General features: G+C 39.8%; 2 protein-coding genes and 2 pseudogenes across 3 annotated transcripts; 2 read left to right on the top strand and 2 right to left on the bottom strand.

The window, feature by feature from the left end:
* The first annotated feature begins 519 nt into the window (after positions 1–519).
* On the top strand, positions 520–1,196 carry LOC144581149 (histone H2A-Bbd type 2/3-like). The gene has a single exon (XM_078363603.1). It carries the CDS (start codon positions 780–782, stop codon positions 1,128–1,130), a length of 351 nt encoding a protein of 116 aa, XP_078219729.1. The 5' UTR covers positions 520–779; the 3' UTR covers positions 1,131–1,196.
* A 5,801-nt stretch (positions 1,197–6,997) lies between these two features.
* LOC118150574 (60 kDa heat shock protein, mitochondrial pseudogene) lies at positions 6,998–9,033 on the bottom strand (annotated as a pseudogene). The gene has a single exon (XR_013531728.1). The product of XR_013531728.1 is annotated as a 60 kDa heat shock protein, mitochondrial pseudogene (transcript).
* LOC144581186 (60 kDa heat shock protein, mitochondrial pseudogene) lies at positions 8,471–9,033 on the bottom strand (annotated as a pseudogene).
* A 7,224-nt stretch (positions 9,034–16,257) lies between these two features.
* On the top strand, positions 16,258–16,774 carry LOC100390733 (histone H2A-Bbd type 2/3-like). Its single transcript, XM_078363723.1, has one exon. The coding sequence runs from the start codon at positions 16,365–16,367 to the stop codon at positions 16,713–16,715; it is 351 nt and encodes a 116-aa protein (XP_078219849.1). The 5' UTR covers positions 16,258–16,364; the 3' UTR covers positions 16,716–16,774.
* The last annotated feature ends 1,510 nt before the right edge of the window (positions 16,775–18,284 follow it).

The following is an 18,284-nucleotide window of genomic DNA, read 5'->3' as shown; positions in this document are numbered from 1 at the left end:
TTATGCTTCTATATGGATGAACCCTGATGAAAACATTATGCTAAGTGAAAGCAGCCAGACACACAAGGCCTCACGTTTGGTTGTATGATTCCATCTACAGGAAATCTCCAAAATAGGCAAACTTCTATGGACAGAAAGCAGACTGATTAGTGGTTGAGGGACTATGGAGAACTTGTGTGGTGGGGGAGGGGGTGCGGGGGTTGTAGCAGTGCTGTGGAAGGAGGAGTGTGGGAAAAGACTGCTTATAGGTACAAGGGTTCACGTTCATTTTCTGGGTGTTGAAAATGCTTTGGAACTACGTGGTTGTGCAACATTGTGAAGGAGCGGTACCGATCAAACTCCCCCTGCCAGCCCATAGTGTTCCCACAGTGTCCCCATCCAGTAGAAAGGGACAGTTCCCACTGGCAAAGAGAAGGTCCCCAGCAGGATTCCCATGCCCCGCCCCCTTCACCTAAACCCCCACAGCCCTCCAGCCACTTCTAGGCCCAGGCCTGCTCCCTCGGGGCCAATGGGAAATCCATGAGGTCACTTGATGGGCGTGTCCCTGGTGAGGCTGTCACCACGTGTGTGCTAGGCCGTTACCACATGAGGGCTAGGCCGTTGCCATGTGATGATGTGGTGGCGCGAGGATGCGCATGCGCGTGGGACGCGGCTCAGCAGCCAATGAGGGGCTTGGCCCTGGTCACTAGGATACACAGTACCGGACGCCGTAACTGTCATCTTGAGAGGCAACTTGGGCTAGAGCAAGCCGAGCTGAGACAGGGAACCCAATACCCAGCATGTCGGAGAGGAGAAGCCGCAGAGGGTCCTCTGCTGCTGGCCGCCGGGGGCATACCCGCTCTCGCACTGCCCGAGCCGAACTGATATTTTCCGTTAGCCAGATGGAGCGAGGTCTGTGGGAAGGCCACTACGCCCAGCGCCTGAGTTACAACGCGCCAATCTACCTTGCTGCTGTCATCCAATATCTGACGGCCAAGATCCTGGAGCTGGCTGCTGAGGAGGCCGACAACAATGGAGGAGAGAGGATCATCACTCCGCGGCTGCTGGACCTGGTGATTCGTAATGATGGGCTGCTGAGCACCCTCTTCCGAAACATACTCATCTCTCAAGTGGCTCCTGGCCCAAACTAGCTGCTGACGACGCCAGCATCCTGGGACCTGGCAGGTCCACTCATCCACCCACCTGGCCCCAAAACCCCCGGCCCCAAACCTCGCCCCCACCCCAAAACCACCAACCCCTCCCCAAAGCACCAGCGGCCCCCCCCCCCGCCCCCATCGGCCCTAAAGTTTTGGGCCTTCCTTAATTCTGTCAATAAAGTGTTCATTGGAAGCAAAAAAAAAAAAAAAAGCAGACTCATGTTTATTTCGTATTTAAATTTGGAAGCTTGGGCTTTGGGAAAGAGGGCCTTGAGAGGATAAGCTCGGTAATTACTCTACATTCTCTTAGTACTTAAATTAAGTTTGCAGTGGCTTCTTTGCTCTTGTGGATATAGTGAATTAACTCATTTAATTTCGTGATGTTTGTTTCCAAAATAGTGTGTAAACTTTTTAGAACATGAAAATGTATTCTCTTTTAGATTTTGTTTTGGTGATGATGCAGATACTGGAGATGGAGATCTGCCTAGTGAGGTGCTAACTTGAGGTTTTTCATTTTTACTAGAGTCTTAAAGGTTAGAATGACTTCAATGTACAAATTAATTCGTTTGTCACATTTATTCTTAAAATAATAAAAACTCTTGACTGTGCTCCTTTTCAAGAAAAATTGTGCATGACTTCACTAATTCAACTGTTTAGAAAACGTTGAACTTTGAAGTTATTCACAATCACAAAATTTGTCATTTGACCTGTAGAATTTACTCTTCTGTTGCTCAGCAGGGTACCCATGTTGCTAACATATGGACCCTTTAATTGGTATCTCCACTATGCTGGAATACAACTTGAGAAAAAGATGTTGGTGTCCTGGGGTAATGAATGGTAAACCCTCACAGTGGGCGTTTTGTTTTGTTTTGTGTTTTTGTTCACAGCAATGGTCTTACTCTCTTCATTAATTAGCAACATTTAAAATTCTACAAGCATCTGAGGCAATGCTACTTGCTCTCCTTGAAATCCCTCGATTTAGAACATACAAGAGCATCTCATCTTAGCAGTGGAGCATACTAGCTCTTTAGATAATAAATAGAAAAAAAGAAGAGAAATTACCTGTTTAAATAAATATTAGTGAATATAGCCTACTTTATAAGGCTTAGGAGTGTTTATGCAACATTAGTCGCATTATTCAAGCAGGGATTTGGATGGCATCATTAAGATTGGCATTTGAACCTTAATCTGAAAATTTAATAAAAATAGAGGTTTTATAGGAAATGTGTGATTGCTATAGCACCATTTTCAGAGCTAACTGAAGACCTTCTACTTTTTATAATTAGTTTACATGATCATAATGTGAAATAAAAAATAGAATGACGTCTATTCTCCACATAACTATGATGTAATCCCCTTTCTCAAGCTGTGAATTCATCAGTTGAAATCATTAAATGTATTCAAGACTGCAGTTTTTAGTATAATTTTTTCTCAAAAGTTATTACTTGATTTTGTTTCTGTACATAATGTACAAAACATAAGAAAATAAAATAATTACTAGAATGGCATCTACCACCCCTTTGTGATATGGCTGGTTGGTTGGTTGATCTGGTTTTGGAAACTAATAATATATTCAGTAGAGAGAAATGATTTTGCTGACTCTGAACCGTTATATATAAAATCATTTGGTGCAAGTAAAATATACAATAAGTGAATTTATTATTCAAGAGTTTGCCATTTACCTACCTACTAACAAAGAGCTGATCTTATATTCCATATAACCACCACAGAAATGGCTATAACTAAAACATTTTTGAAATTTGACTTTTTGCTCAGCGTTACAAAACTTAATATTTATAAGCCAGGGTTCATGTGTATTTTCTGTTTTCAGTTTTATGTTTATTTTCATTCATATAAATGAATGAGATTAAGTGGGAATACATCTTTTGATAACATAATTTTTTTTAATGAAGGAGGTATATGTGCATGATAGTTACATGGGTATATTGTGTAATGATGAAGATTGAGCTTCCGGTGTTCTCCTCACACGAATAGTAAACATTGAACCCAATAGGTAATTTTTCAACCCTTAACCCCCTTTCACCATCTCCCTTTTTGGGATCCCAGTGTCTGTTATTGCCATCTTTCCATCATATCAATTTTGACTGTGATCTTCTCTTAACATAAAAGTTTTAACTCCCTGTGCCCCCTTAGAAGAAACAAACAGAACTCACCGTAATCAGATGATTTTTTATTTGGTGGAAAATGTTGTGTTTCCAGAGAACAAACATGTTTCGGCTTTTCTTATTTTCTACAGTTGATGGCAAATATAGCAAATAGCCCTGGAATTTACTATTTCACAAACATTGTTTTTTCTTTCACATGCATGAACATAAGATTGTGTATATCATCGTGACATTACAAAGTAATTTTCACTGTACTAAATAATTCATTGCTCAATTCATTACATGAATTAACAGTTGATATCCTATTTCATAATGTGCTTATAGCTTGAACAAAAAGAAATGTAAGAAAAAGAACATTCACATGAAACCAAAGAATGAACAAAAATGGAATTGAAAGAAATCAACTTTTAACAAAGTAGTTTATGTGAATAATGCCATTTGTTCATTTAATCAAAATGGCAAACTGCAACCATCATTTCTAAATTCAAATGGTAAAGTGTAAGTATAATTTTGACCACAGTCATCCAAGTTTAAGCCTTATTTTTAAGAGTATATTGGATTCTATCTTTTCTGAGTGCTACGTGAGTTTTGCTTCATGGCATAGCTATTTAGAAAATAAACATATGTGGCCCTATAATTAAAGTATTAAGTTTCTCAATGGTCTTTACTGCATTTCTACATTATGTATCATTGCAGAATAATACTTCATATCACGTGGAATGAACTCTCCTCATTTAAAGAAGAAATAATATGATCCTCTGAGTGGCATAAAGATTGTGATATTGGGCCAATAAAGAAGGAAATTGAATCCTATTACTTGTATTAGTCTGCTTTCATGCAGCTCATAAAGGCATAACAGAGAGTTGGAAATTTATAAAGGAAAGTGGTTGGAGGAAAGTGGATGCACAATCATGGCAGAAGGCAAAGGAGAACAAGTCACATCTTACATGAATGGCAGCAGGCAAAGAGAGGGAGCTTATGCAGGGGAACTCCTCTTTTTAAAATGATGAGAGCTCATGAGACTTATTCATTATCATGAGAAAAGCATAAAAAAGACCTGCTCTCATACTTCAGTGACCTCTCACCAGGTACCTCCCACAACACATGGGAATTCAAGATGAGATTTGGGGACACCACCCAACTATATCGTTCCTCTCATGACCTTTCCCACATCTCATGTCCTCACATTTCAAAACCAATCATGCTCTCCCAAGTGTCCCCCGCAGTCCCAACTCATTTCAGCATTAATTCAAAGTCCACAGTCCAAAGTCTCATCTGAGACAAGGCAAGTCCCTTTCACTAAGGAGCCTATAAAATCAAAAGCACATGAGTCACTTCCAAGATACAATGGTGGGTACAAGCACTGGGTAAATACAGCCATTCAAAGTGAGAGAAATTGGCCAGAGCAAGGGGCTACAGTCCCTGTGGTAGTCCAAAACCCAGCAGGGAAGTCAAATCTTAACATTCCAAGAGGATCTCCTTTGACTCCATGTCTCACACCTAGGTCATGCTGATGTAAGAGGTTAAGTTCCCATAGTCTTGGGCAGCTCCACCGCCTGTAGCTTTGCAGGATACAGCCTCAATCCCAGTTGCCTTCGTGGGCTGGCATTGAGTGTCTGTGCCTTTTCCAGGCATGTGGGACAAGCTGTCAGTGGATCTACCATTCTGGGGTCTGGAGGATGGTGGCCCTCTTCTTACAGCTTCACTAGGCAGTGTCCCAGTAGAGACTCTGTGTGGGTGCTCCAACCACCAAATTTCCCTTCTTCATTGCCCTAGCAGAGGTTCTCCATGAGAGCACCACCTCTACATCAAACTTCTACCTAGGCATCCAGGTGGTTCCATTCATCTTCTGATGCCTAGGCAGAGGTTCCCAAACCCCAATTCTTGACTTCTGTGTACTGGCACACTCAACACCATGTGGAAGCTGCCAAGGCTTGAGGTTTGCACCCTCTGAAGCCATAACTCAAGCTCTACATTGGCCTCCTTCAGCCACAGCTGAACAATAATTATAAATCTCTGGTATCATAAAGATTGTTATAAATATCTAACTAAGACTACAGATCGAAATGTAAATGATGTCAATATGAACATCAATATTGACAATGCAGAGTAACTTACAGCTGACAGAAAAATGAGAGAAGCACTGGAGAGAAGATTAGGGCTCTAATATACTGTCTTATATTGTGAGGCATTAAGAGAACTATTTAAATTTTACAGAACAAGAAGCAAATATTTATTAAGAATTACATCAGTAACCAATAGAAGAAATACAAATAATTAAAAACTATCAAGAATTGGAAAGGGAGAAGAAAAGAGGTGGGAATAGTGCTATTGATTCTATTGATCTAAGCCTATTTTTCATAGCATGGGTTGAACAGATTGTGTCAAGGAATAATTGCGAAAATACATGGAGAGTAGAGAGGTAATTCTCAAAAAATCTATAACCAGAATTGATTAAAGACAGTTTCCTTTGACAAGTGAGAATAGACGTGTAAAGTGATTTTCCTTTTCAACCTGATCTTTATTATATATCATTTTGCAACCTCCATGTACTATTGTGATAAAAATAAAAATAAAATAAAATATGTAGAAAATAAAAGTTACCATAACAACTAACAAATATGGGAATAAAGTATATGGCAGATGGTTAAATATATTTGTGATTTAGTCCTCTCAGTAATAAATAGCATGGTTAGTTACCATTACTATCCTTATTTTTTAAGTAAGGAAAGCAAGGCTTAGAGAAGAGAACATTTAAAAAACGGCATAGTCAGGACTTAAACCTCCAAGCCTCATGACTATTAAACATTACATTATACTGCCTCCCTTCCATTACTGTCATGATATATTTGCCAGCCCCCTGACTTATCCAGTGTGGTAGATAGAATTTTTAGCCCCTTGACCATAGTCCCTTGTGTTACTCCCATGGTTATGCTATGATTACATGACACAAAGGACTTTGAACGTGTAGTTTAAATTACCATTCAGTTGATTTAAAACAGAGAGATTATTTTTTATTATCCAAGTGGGCCCAATTCAATCTCATGAGCCAATAAAAGCAGAATATGAAGTCAAAAGAAATGCAACAGAAGGGGATGTCAGAGAGATCTGAGGCATAAGAAAGACTCAACATGGTATTACTGGCTTGCAGATGAAGAGGCTACATGGAAAGCATGCAAAGGAGATAAATTATGTTGACAACGAGTAAGCATAGATGATGCTGAGCCCCATGTGTGAACCACAACTCTGGCACACACAATGATTTCAGCCTTATGAGACCTAAGTGGAGAATCTAGCCAGGCTGGGTCAGACTTCTGACTTAAAGAGCAACTAGCTAATATATGAGTGTTGTTTTAAACCACTAAATTACTAGGTAATTTGTTATGGCACTGGTAGATCATTAATATAGCTAGTTATCCTTCATCATAATTTCAAATTACAAGAAATGTGTAATTGGATATTATAATACATAATTTGTTTCAGTCTTTTCACTCTTGGGCTTTTTACCTTTTTTTTTTTAACTTTAAACAAATTTTTATTACACAAAAGTTGTCACATAATTGGATATTTCTCTACTTTGTACACAATTAGTCTCACTCTCCACAGAAAGGCTGCCTAACTTCTCATCTAGCAGTGGCAAGCACTGAAATCCTGATTTTAACAGAATAGTAGTAAAAATGCCTCAGTGATTTAAGTTGAAAGCAGTACATTGGTACATGGCTCTTGAACCCAGTATCAGGAATGTACAAATGTCTTTTTATTCAAAAATACAAAATAAATTATCTGTAGGCATGGACAATGACAGCAATAAACCATTATGTATTTTGTCAACTGAAACCAGTAACTGATGGTTATAGTGATGTCTTAAACATCAGCCAGCCTTTTCTTCATTTTCTCCAACTGACTTCTCTGAGGTTATTGGTGAGGAACACTGCCTTGGGCTTCCTGTCACAGTTCATTAATAAAGGTAAAGCACTATTCTAGGAGTTAGAACATGCCACCTCCCATACCACCTCCCATTCCACCCATTGCACCCATTCCAGGGTCCTTCTCTTCTTTAGGAATTTCTGTGACTACAACTTCTGTTGTAGTTAACAGAGAGGCAACACCAGCAGCATCCAATAAAGCAGTTCTCACAACCTTTGTTGGGTCAATAATCCCTTTTTCCACCATATTCACAAAATCTCCAGCCATAGCGTCATAACCAACTTCTGAGGAACTTTGCATACTTTTCTTAACTATCAAAGACCCTTCAACACCTGCATTCTTAGCAATGGTTATTGCTGGAATTTTGAGTGTTCTTTTAATAATTTCTATACCAATTTTTTGATCTTCATTAGCTGGAGTCAATGAGTCTAAGGCTGGAATGCACCGAAGCAGGGCACAACCCCCTCCCAAAACAATGCCTTCTTCAACAGCAGCTCTTGTAGCATTAAGGGCATCTGTAACTCTGTCTTTCTTTTCATTCACTTCAACATCACTTGTCCCAGCAACCTTCAGCACAGCTACTCCATCTGAAAGTTTTGCCAGCCGTTCTTTCAGTTTTTCCTTTTCATATTCACTAGCTGTGACATCTAGCTGCTCAATGATTTCTTGAATACGTTTTTCAATTTGAGCCTTGTCACCTTTTCCTTTTAAGAGCATGGCATCATCTTTTGTCACAATAACCTCTCCAACTTTTCCTAAGTCATGAGGCTGAACGTCTTCAAGATTTAGGGTCCATCCCTCTTCTCCAAACACTGCACCACAAGTAGCAATAGCCATATCTTTAAGTTGGTTCTTTCTATTGTCACCAAACCCTGGAGCCTTGACCGCCACAACCTGAAGACCAACCGTTAGCTTATTCAGGACAAGTGTACTTAGAACTTCTCCATCAACGTCTTCAGCGATTATGACCAAAGGCTTACGGTGAGCACTGGCAATTTCAAGAGCAGGTACAATCGACTGGACACTAGAAATTTTCTCTTCACTCAACAGTACATAGGCATCCTGGAATTCACATTTCTGACCTTCTGATGTATTAATAAAGTATGGAGAAATATAGCCTCGATCAAACTTCATGCCTTCAATAATTTCTAATTCATCATTAAGTGTTTTTCCATCCTTTACTGTGATGACACCCTTTCTTCCAACCTTTTTCATTGCATCAGAGATGATATTCCCAATTTATTTGTCTCCATTTGCAGAAATTGTTGCAACCTGTGCAATTTATTCAGGGGTGGTCACAGGTTTAGACTGCTTCTTAAGTTCGGCAATTACAGCATCAACAGCTAACATCACACCTCTCCTGATTTCCACTGGATTAGCACCTTTGCTAATCTTCTCGAAGCCTTCCTTGGCAATAGAGCATGCCAGTACAGTAGCCGTGGTAGTGCCATCCCTAGCCTCTTCATTTGTGTTATTGGCAACATCTTGAACAAGTTTAGCTCCAATATTTTTATATTTATCCTTTACGTCAATTGATTTTGCAACAGTCACACCATCTTTTGTTACTTTGGGACTTCCCCAGCTTTGCTCAATAATCACTGTTCATCCCTTTGGCCCCAGTGTAACACCTACGGCATCCGCTAAAAGGTCTACACCTTGAAGCATTAAGGCTCGGGCATCTACACCAAATTTTACATATTTGGCGTAAGCCCGAGTGAGATGAGGAGCCAGGACCCTGGAAACCAGTCTCATCTGGCGAAAGACGGTGGATAACCGAAGCATTTCTGCGGGGCGGCGGCAGGGCGTGCGCGCGGAAAAGCAGGCCGTCTGCGGCGAGTGAGGGCGGCTTTTTTTACCTTTATGCTCACCATAATTTTAAGCAGCAGGCCAAACTGATAAGTTTACATCACTTTTTTTTTTTTTTTTAATTTTACGTTGTTCTTAGATTCTTGTCTACCGAACCACATAGAAATTCTCAATCCCTTTAAGGGTTCTATAAGATAAAATATTCCCTAGTCTCAGTATTTATTTCATGCTTAATATGTTAGAAATTGTTGGAGGAAGCAGCAGCCGTCACAGGACCTCCTGCCGTCTCCAGAATTTCTCCATAAGTGTCCTGGGCCTGGAATATTCCCTCATGTGGAATCTGGGTGCGGACTTATTAACTGTCCCCAGATTATTCCTCTTTACTAGGAGAAACCCTTCCCCTTTTCTAGGTATGCAGCGAGCTTTCTTGTAATCTTGGGCTTGCCATATGGCCCCTGGCCTGCCCCACCAGTGTATCTGCCTCCTCGAGGGAAAAGAATGGGTCTTTTGCCTGCAGAATGAAGAGAAGAGTAAAGGGCCACATACGGTTCACTACTGGGGAGGGACCCACTGGCCACAAGAGACCAGTGAATACTACAGATGCTGATCCCACTGCGTCTCCTTTCTGTGAGTAAAGCGTTGTTCCAACCAGTGCCTTCAGTATTGAGTCCTCCTTGACAATTCTGAACCCATAGAAGACGCAGTGAGTTGAGGTCTGGTGGTTGGTATTGTTATGATCTTTGAAGTCCTCCAGACGGCGGGAGTCCTCACTTAGGATTGGTGGTTGGATCATCACGATTGAAAGAAATTGTTTAAAAAGTTTTTTCATTTGATGAAAGATTAATAATCTACCCGAAAACCAATTTTTTTGGGTAATAGTAATGCCGTAAAAGAAAATGTACAAAAGAAATGGAAAAGACTTGAACTGAGTTGACAATACAGTGAATTCAGTGCCATTTAGGACAGCCAGGTATTTTCAAAAGAAAAATTCAAAAAAGTTTTGAAATATCCAACTATGAAAGGATGGATTTTACACAGGATTATTTTCTTGTTTATTAAATTAACAAATAGAAACTGAATATATTTATGGTATATAACATGTTTTTTTATATATTGTGGAATGGTTAAATCAAGCTATTTAACATATACATTACCTCATATACTTATAATGTTTGTGGTGACAACAGTTAAATCTCCTCTCAGCAATTTTTGAGTATACAACATATTGTTATTAACTATATTCACCATGATGTACAATAGAACCATTGAATTTATTCCTCTTATCTAACTGAAATTTTGTGTTTTCGACTAATAGCTTCCAAACCTCCTCACTCCCTGGCCTACGGTAACTACCATTTTACTTTCTGTCTCTATGAATTATTTTCTGATTAAACTCTAAGAATGGGTCAGAATGGCACAGTTTCTCTCACCAAACCTTGAACTGCCAACCTCATTCCAGTGGCCCCTCCCAGAATTGATTCAGACCACAAGAGAACAGCTTTGACCCTCTATGATTTTATCTCCCCCCTAGCCAATCAGCAGCCGGCACCTAATATGTGGCCACTCCCACCACTTCCTCCAAACTATTTTTGAAAAACTTCTAATCTATGAGCTTTTGATGACACGATTTAAGTAAGAGCTCCATCTCTCCCACATGGTGTGGCTGGCCTTGTGTCTATTAAACTCTTTCTCTACTACAATGCCATGGTAATTTTTTTTTTTTTTTTTTTTTTTTTTTGTGCAGTGGGCAGGAAGAACTCTTCAGGCAGTTACAGATTCCAAAGGTCCTGGGTAAAGACTGATAGTCTGAATTTCAGAAAAATTTCCGTAAGATGCTAATGCTGCTGGACTCACGATTATACTTTAGGTAATAAAACCCTCAGTCACTGTGTCTAGATTTCAGACATTAATGTTGATTGGCAGAACCTGGCTTCCTCCTACTGTTAGTTTCCCCTTCTTCATGTTTCTGTTGGGTAGTGTCCACTTCCAGCAAAATTAGCGTATTACAGGGTATCATCTATCCTTCCTTTCAATCTCCTAATTTAGATTTTCTCAACAAAAAAGAAGCGTGATTTATGTTATTGGTGAAATTGAAAAAAAATCCACATATGCTTGCCTGTACTAAAATTTACTTGTCTTTCTGATTTGGAGTAGTCTGCCCTTGCGATCTGAGATTCTCATGAGTGTGATAAACACTGTGGCTCCTAGTAGCTATGTAGATAAATTTAACTCTGTTGCAAGGCTTAATTCCGGTCTCAACTTTATTCTCAAAACCAGCTTTATTAGTCACTGTTTATTTAATATTTTGATATTCCATCTGACTTTTGTATTTACATTTCTCAATTACTTGGAATTATTCCTTTTCCACAGAGACAGGAGGAAAGATTCCTAAGGTGAATCTGATGCATAAAATCATAGAAATACTTTAAGGAGCACTTGATGAACTTGCTCTAATTGACCCAAAATAACCTTAGTAAATTTGTGAATTTCAAAATACTCATTAAAGTGATAATTCTGAGCTTTTAAACTCCTTTTTAAATTCAGCTAAAAATCTCACTGCATAGACATAATACCCATTCCATTTCACTTCCTTGAGGTCAAGCACAGTATCTTTCTTGAAGAATAATTTTAGCTATACAAGATGATAAGGTCCCATCTCTTCTATGTTTTTTTTCTACTTATTTTTGAGACATAGCAGGGATGTCTTGTTAGGGGCCTGTAGGTTCCCCCACAACCCCCAAGCATAGAAATAAAGGAAAATCTTAATTTCCTTCAAGGGAAATTTCAGGCACTTAGCTAGCCCTGAAAAGTACATAAGCAACTTGATAAACAAGAAAGCAATAGTAGCTTCAAACAATAGCCAAGGAATCTAGCATTTTTAGCAGGGGTGAATCTATATGAGTCTGTAGCAACATCAATTCTTTCCTCAGAAGAAATAATTCAACCGAGGGTCATAAGATACAGTGAGAGATCAAGGCAAGTTTTAGAGCGGGAGTGAAAGTTTATTAAAAAGTTTTAGAGCAGGAATGAAAGCAAGTAAAGTACACTTGGAAGATAGTCAAGCAGGTACTTGAAAGATTCAAATGTGCTATTTGACCTTTGACTTGGGGCTGTGTACACTGGCTGCCATGTTTTCAAGGTTTGTGTTTCTTCTCCCTGATGTTTCCTTGGACAGGTTGTCTGCATGCACAGTGTCCTACCAACACTTGGGAGGAGCCACATGCATATTGAGTTTATTGAAGTTGTGCACAAGCTCACTTGAGGCAACTCTCTCTTACCAGCCGAGCGTTCCTAAAGGAAGGTCACATACCAGTAAAGCTCTGCCATTTTGCCTCTTAGGGCACATGCTTGAGCCCCCTCACCCAACTTTTGAAATCTCGTTGGGAAGCTGCTGATCACCAGTTTCAGCTGTTTTCCATCTACTAGGAGATTGTCTTTCCCTGGCTCTGGCTGTGGCCAATTATTATTCTAGAGAGACAGTTTAACAACCACCTGACCATCACCTGATGGTTGCCTGTCATTCTTGGTGAGGGATAGCAGCTCTCCTGCCCTGCTCATGTCTGACTAACTACCTATTGTAACAGCATCACAGTATGTTTGAATCCCCTACAGAAATTAAAGATAACATCTTAAAATATGTCTCTGAGATGTTTTTAAAAAACCCTGAACCCCACCAAATCAATCCACTGGCACACAGACCTGAGATAAGGGGAACCTGAAGACTGAATTCTGACCGCCATTCATTGTTCTTAATTTCATCTTTTGGGGTCTGGAGGGAGTCACACCCAGGAGGCAAAGCTAACGTTGTTTTCTCTAGACCCCAAACCTTTAAACAGTTTTTCTTCTTTGACCAACTGCAAATCAGAAAATCGTTGAATCCACCTAGGACCCCTGTGAGCCTCTGCTTCTAGATACTCTGCCCTGTTAAGCAAAAAGCAATATGTAACCTCTATGTGTAGATTTACAATTTTGCCTGTATCTCCTGCTTTCATGAAATTTAATTCCGCCTTTAAAAACTCTTACTTGCTAGAAATCAGAGAGGTTGGGACTTACGCATTAGCTGCCTGATTCTCCTTGCTTGGTGTCCTGCATAGGAGGATCGGGCAGCTAGTGCTTAAGTTCCAACCTCCCCAATGGCTTGGAGGTAACCTCAGTATGGATATCTGATCTTATTGCACTAGGCAAGCAGATTACAGTTCAATTTAATACCATTTAAATTGATATACACTTTTAAAATAGATAACCCTTTACTTTTTAAATTATAATTTCAACTTAGTTTTAGAATAAATCAAGGGGCTCAAATGACATTTCCAATTAACCATAGTATATTTTCCTAGTATATGTTGATAATTAGCTCATGTTTGTTATTCCTTTTTATTTTTCCAGATTAGTGATTTAACTCTTTCCTTTTGAGAGAGAAGAATAATGCCTCTTTCCATGTAGATAATAAATGACTGTATGGCAAGATTTCCTAAGCTTTGTTTTGTGGGCTAGCAATATGTGTTTCCTAGAGAAAGAGGAACATATCATGATAGAGTTAAACAGTTCTTTTGCACAGGACTGCTTAAGGCATTTAGGGTGTTTCTGAGGATTTTGTGGACACCCTTAATACACGACATGCAATTCTTCTCTTATTTTCTTGGAAAATAAGTTAATATTTTGGGGAACACTAATGTACCAGGAAATAGTCAGCTCATTACCAAGAAGTCATAAAGCAATATGTCTCTTTTTACTTTGTTTAATATTATAGTGTGTTTTTTATCTGTTTGGTTTACTTCTGGTTTTGGTACAAAGTCACTGATGATCTAAAATAACATAGGGGAGACTTCCAATAAAATAGAGCTGATATGGATCATTAATGCCCACTTTTTTCGGTTTGCTTAAGTCCTGGTAGTTTATCTACATACTTAGTTTTCTTATTTATCACAATTCTTTTAAAAAAAGTTTGGGAAAGGTCCAGGAAATATGTGAAATAATAGTAAATACATTAAACTTTACTACTAGGTAGATATAGTACCAATATAATATAGTACCAATATATAAGAGTCATAGCTTTAGAAATTACTCAGTTTCACTTAGAACTTAAAATCTAATGGATAATGATTTTGCCAAAAGGAGGAGATTATACAGTGGTGGATTAACTAGACCAAAACTCATACAAGTTGTGTTCTTCCTTTAGCAGTCAATGTCTCCTTTGGGTGCTTTTATGGAACTACCTTTGCTAGTCTTTTTGTATTCTCTCTTCTTTACATTTTCATTCAGAGAAATTTATTTTGAATAATTGCTGCTTCTGCTTTAAATTTTGTTTATGTTCTCATTTTAGTCTTTTAACATCTGTGAGAGATTTTTTTTTTAATTCTATAATCATTTGGGTTTACCACAACACTTCAAGTCACCCAATCTCATCCAAAGTTTATAGCAGAGAAAGGTAAAATACGTGCTAGGTTAGGTCATGTACCTACGACTTCCTCCACTGTCATCTTTTCTTTTTTTTTGGCAGGCAGTTAACTGTGATTGCTACTAAATTTATCTTTCCTGTTAACCTAAGTTTACGTTTTCACAATAACCATGCTAAGGCATAATGTGCTGCATAAACATGTTCTAAAAGTAACACTTTGCTAGCATTGAAGTGTGGGAGTGAGGTCTGATGCACTCCTATGGTATGAAAAATTGTCAAATGTTCCATGAAAAGACTCAAAGAATGTACTGCTTTCCCTATGATATGCTTTTTATAAAAAATAAATTGTTAACCATTACATCAGGATAGTAATAATTTAAATTGCTGAATTATTTAAACATCTGTTTTGACTATCTTTTTGTCTCAGCTGACATCTTTCTAAATCAAGAATAAACATAAAGGGTGAATTTAAAAGATCTAAAATTATTAAAAATTCTTTATGATTTCTTGTAGAAGAATAAGCAAAAACATTTTTGGTGAAGTGAAAAAATGATACGGGACTTTATCTCAACAGATACAAAATCCTAGTAGAAGAAAAGAAATGTATATATGTATATTAAAATGTGTCATAGAAAAAGAGAATGTCATCAAACTAAACAATAGGGTCCACCAGCTACTGGGAGGCTGAGGCAGAAGAATTGCTTGAACCCAGGAGGTGGAGGTTGCAGTAAGCTGAGATTGCGCCATTGCACTCCAGCCTGGGCGACAAGAAGAGCAAAACTTTATCTCAAAAAAAAAAAAAAAAAAAAAACCAGGGTCCAAAAACAGACCTGTGTTTAAATATGAGGCAAACGGAAAAAAGTTGTGGTGAGGATGTGAAGAAATTGAGACTCTCATGCACTATTGTTGGATGTGAAAAATTACAGCTGCTGTAGAAATCAGTTTGGTGGTTCCTCAATAAGTTTAACAGAATTACCATATGAGCCAGCAGTTTGACTCCTAGAAATAGACCCAAAAGAACTGAAAACAGATATTCAACCAAAAGGTTGTAGACAGATGCTCAGGGCAGTGCTATTCACAATAGCCAGAAGGCTGAAATAACTTGTCCATCATCTAATGTGTGGATAAACAAAATGTGGCCTATTGATACAACGGAATAATATTCAGTCATTCAAAGGAAGGAAATACTGATTTATGCTTCTATATGGATGAACCCTGATGAAAACATTATGCTAAGTGAAAGCAGCCAGACACACAAGGCCTCACGTTTGGTTGTATGATTCCATCTACAGGAAATCTCCAAAATAGGCAAACTTCTATGGACAGAAAGCAGACTGATTAGTGGTTGAGGGACTATGGAGAACTTGTGTGGTGGGGGAGGGGGTGCGGGGGTTGTAGCAGTGCTGTGGAAGGAGGAGTGCGGGAAATGACTGCTTATAGGTACAAGGGTTCACGTTCATTTTCTGGGTGTTGAAAATGCTTTGGAACTACGTGGTTGTGCAACATTGTGAAGGAGCGGTACCGATCAAACTCCCCCTGCCAGCCCATAGTGTTCCCACAGTGTCCCCATCCAGTAGAAAGGGACAGTTCCCACTGGCAAAGAGAAGGTCCCCAGCAGGATTCCCATGCCCCGCCCCCTCCACCTCCACCCCCACAGCCCTCCAGCCACTTCTAGGCCCAGGCCTGCTCCCTCGGGGCCAATGGGAAATCCATGAGGTCACTTGATGGGCGTGTCCCTGGTGAGGCTGTCACCACGTGTGTGCTAGGCCGTTACCACATGAGGGCTAGGCCGTTGCCATGTGATGATGTGGTGGCGCGAGGATGCGCATGCGCGTGGGACGCGGCTCAGCAGCCAATGAGGGGCTTGGCCCTGGTCGCTAGGATACACAGTACCGGACGCCGTAACTGTCATCTTGAGAGGCAACTTGGGCTAGAGCAAGCCGAGCTGAGACAGGGAACCCAATACCCAGCATGTCGGAGAGGAGAAGCCGCAGAGGGTCCTCTGCTGCTGGCCGCCGGGGGCATACCCGCTCTCGCACTGCCCGAGCCGAACTGATATTTTCCGTTAGCCAGATGGAGCGAGGTCTGTGGGAAGGCCACTACGCCCAGCGCCTGAGTTACAACGCGCCAATCTACCTTGCTGCTGTCATCCAATATCTGACGGCCAAGATCCTGGAGCTGGCTGCTGAGGAGGCCGACAACAATGGAGGAGAGAGGATCATCACTCCGCGGCTGCTGGACCTGGTGATTCGTAATGATGGGCTGCTGAGCACCCTCTTCCGAAACATACTCATCTCTCAAGTGGCTCCTGGCCCAAACTAGCTGCTGACGACGCCAGCATCCTGGGACCTGGCAGGTCCACTCATCCACCCACCTGGCCCCAAAACCACCAACCCCCAGCCCCAAAGCACCAGCACCCCCACGGCCCCCACCGGCCCTAACGTTTTGGGCCTTCCTTAATTCTGTCAATAAAGTGTTCATTGGAAGCAAAAAAAAAAAAAAAAGCAGACTCATGTTTATTTCGTATTTAAATTTGGAAGCTTGGGCTATTTAAAACAACTTCTTGACACATCTTAATATTCTTTTGGGAAAGTAAATCAGATGCTTATATACCTAAAAACAATTCCAGGTGTTTTATTGTGGAGAGTCTTAAAAAGCTGCAACACAGTAATTTGTTATAACATATCTGATCAATATCTAGTGTGAGTCACTAAGAAGAATAAACATCACTTTGAAAAGAGCTCCTATCAGAGCAACACCAATTCTGCTAAAACTGAAGGAAGAACAAACATCGAACTGATGCTGAAGACTAGGCAAGGGAGCTCACAGCTGTCATCCCGCATTTTGGAGGCTGAGTGGGAGGGATTATTTCGAACATTCTTCTTCAAAGCTTTTGGGACTATGTTTTCATTACTCCCAAGCAAATACTCCTAGTAACAATTCGTGAGAATTCTAGTTGTTCCACATCCTCACAAGCATTTGAGATTTGTGAAACATTTAAATTTCAGCTATTTTAATAATTGTATAGTGATATGTCATTATAATTTTATTTGAATTTCCCTTATAACTAATAATGTTGACCATTTTTGTGTTCTTATTGGCCATTAACATACTTTGTGTGAGATATACGTTAAAGTTTTTATCTATCTTTTATTGCATTTTTTCTTAATTATTGAGTTGTATGCATACTTTATATATACTAGCTAAAACACTTGTCAAAAATGTGCTTACAGATATTTTCTCCCATTCTGTGACTTGTCCTGGTATTTTTTTAAAGGTCCCCATATTAGTCAAGGTTCTCTAGAGAAACACAACCTATACAATACATATGAAGACATTTATTATATATAAGAATAGATGAAAAGATTTGTAATAAAGAATTTGCTTACACAGTTATGATAAATGAAAGGTTCCGACCGGCCGTGGTGGCTCAAGCCTGTAATCCCAGTACTTTGGGAGGCCGAGGCGGGTGGATCACAAGGTCAAGAGATCGAGACCATCCTGGTCAACATGGTGAAACCGCGTCTCGACTAAAAATTATGCAAAAAATTAGCTGGGCATGGTGGCGTCTGCCTGTAATCCCAGCTACTCAGGAAGCTGAGGCAGGAGAATTGCCTGAACCCATGAGGCGGAAGTTGCCGTGAGCCGAGATCGCGACATTGCACTCCAGCCTGGGTAACAAGCACGAAACTCCGTCTCAAAAAAAAAAAAAAAAAAAAAAAGGAAAAAAAAGAAAGGTTCCAAGATCTGCAGTTTTGGTCTCTGAAGGCCCGAGATTTAAGAAAGCCAAATGGTATAAGTGTTGGTCCTAGCCTGACGACAAGAAAAGACTCATGTCCCAACTGGAAGATTTTCAGGTAGAGCAATCAAATTTCCTCTTGCTCACTCATT

This window comes from Callithrix jacchus, chromosome X, assembly GCF_049354715.1.
Source record: "Callithrix jacchus isolate 240 chromosome X, calJac240_pri, whole genome shotgun sequence".
Lineage (NCBI taxonomy): Eukaryota > Metazoa > Chordata > Mammalia > Primates > Cebidae > Callithrix > Callithrix jacchus.
Note: the sequence above shows the minus strand (reverse complement) of the source record. Positions and strands in the feature narration are given on the sequence as shown.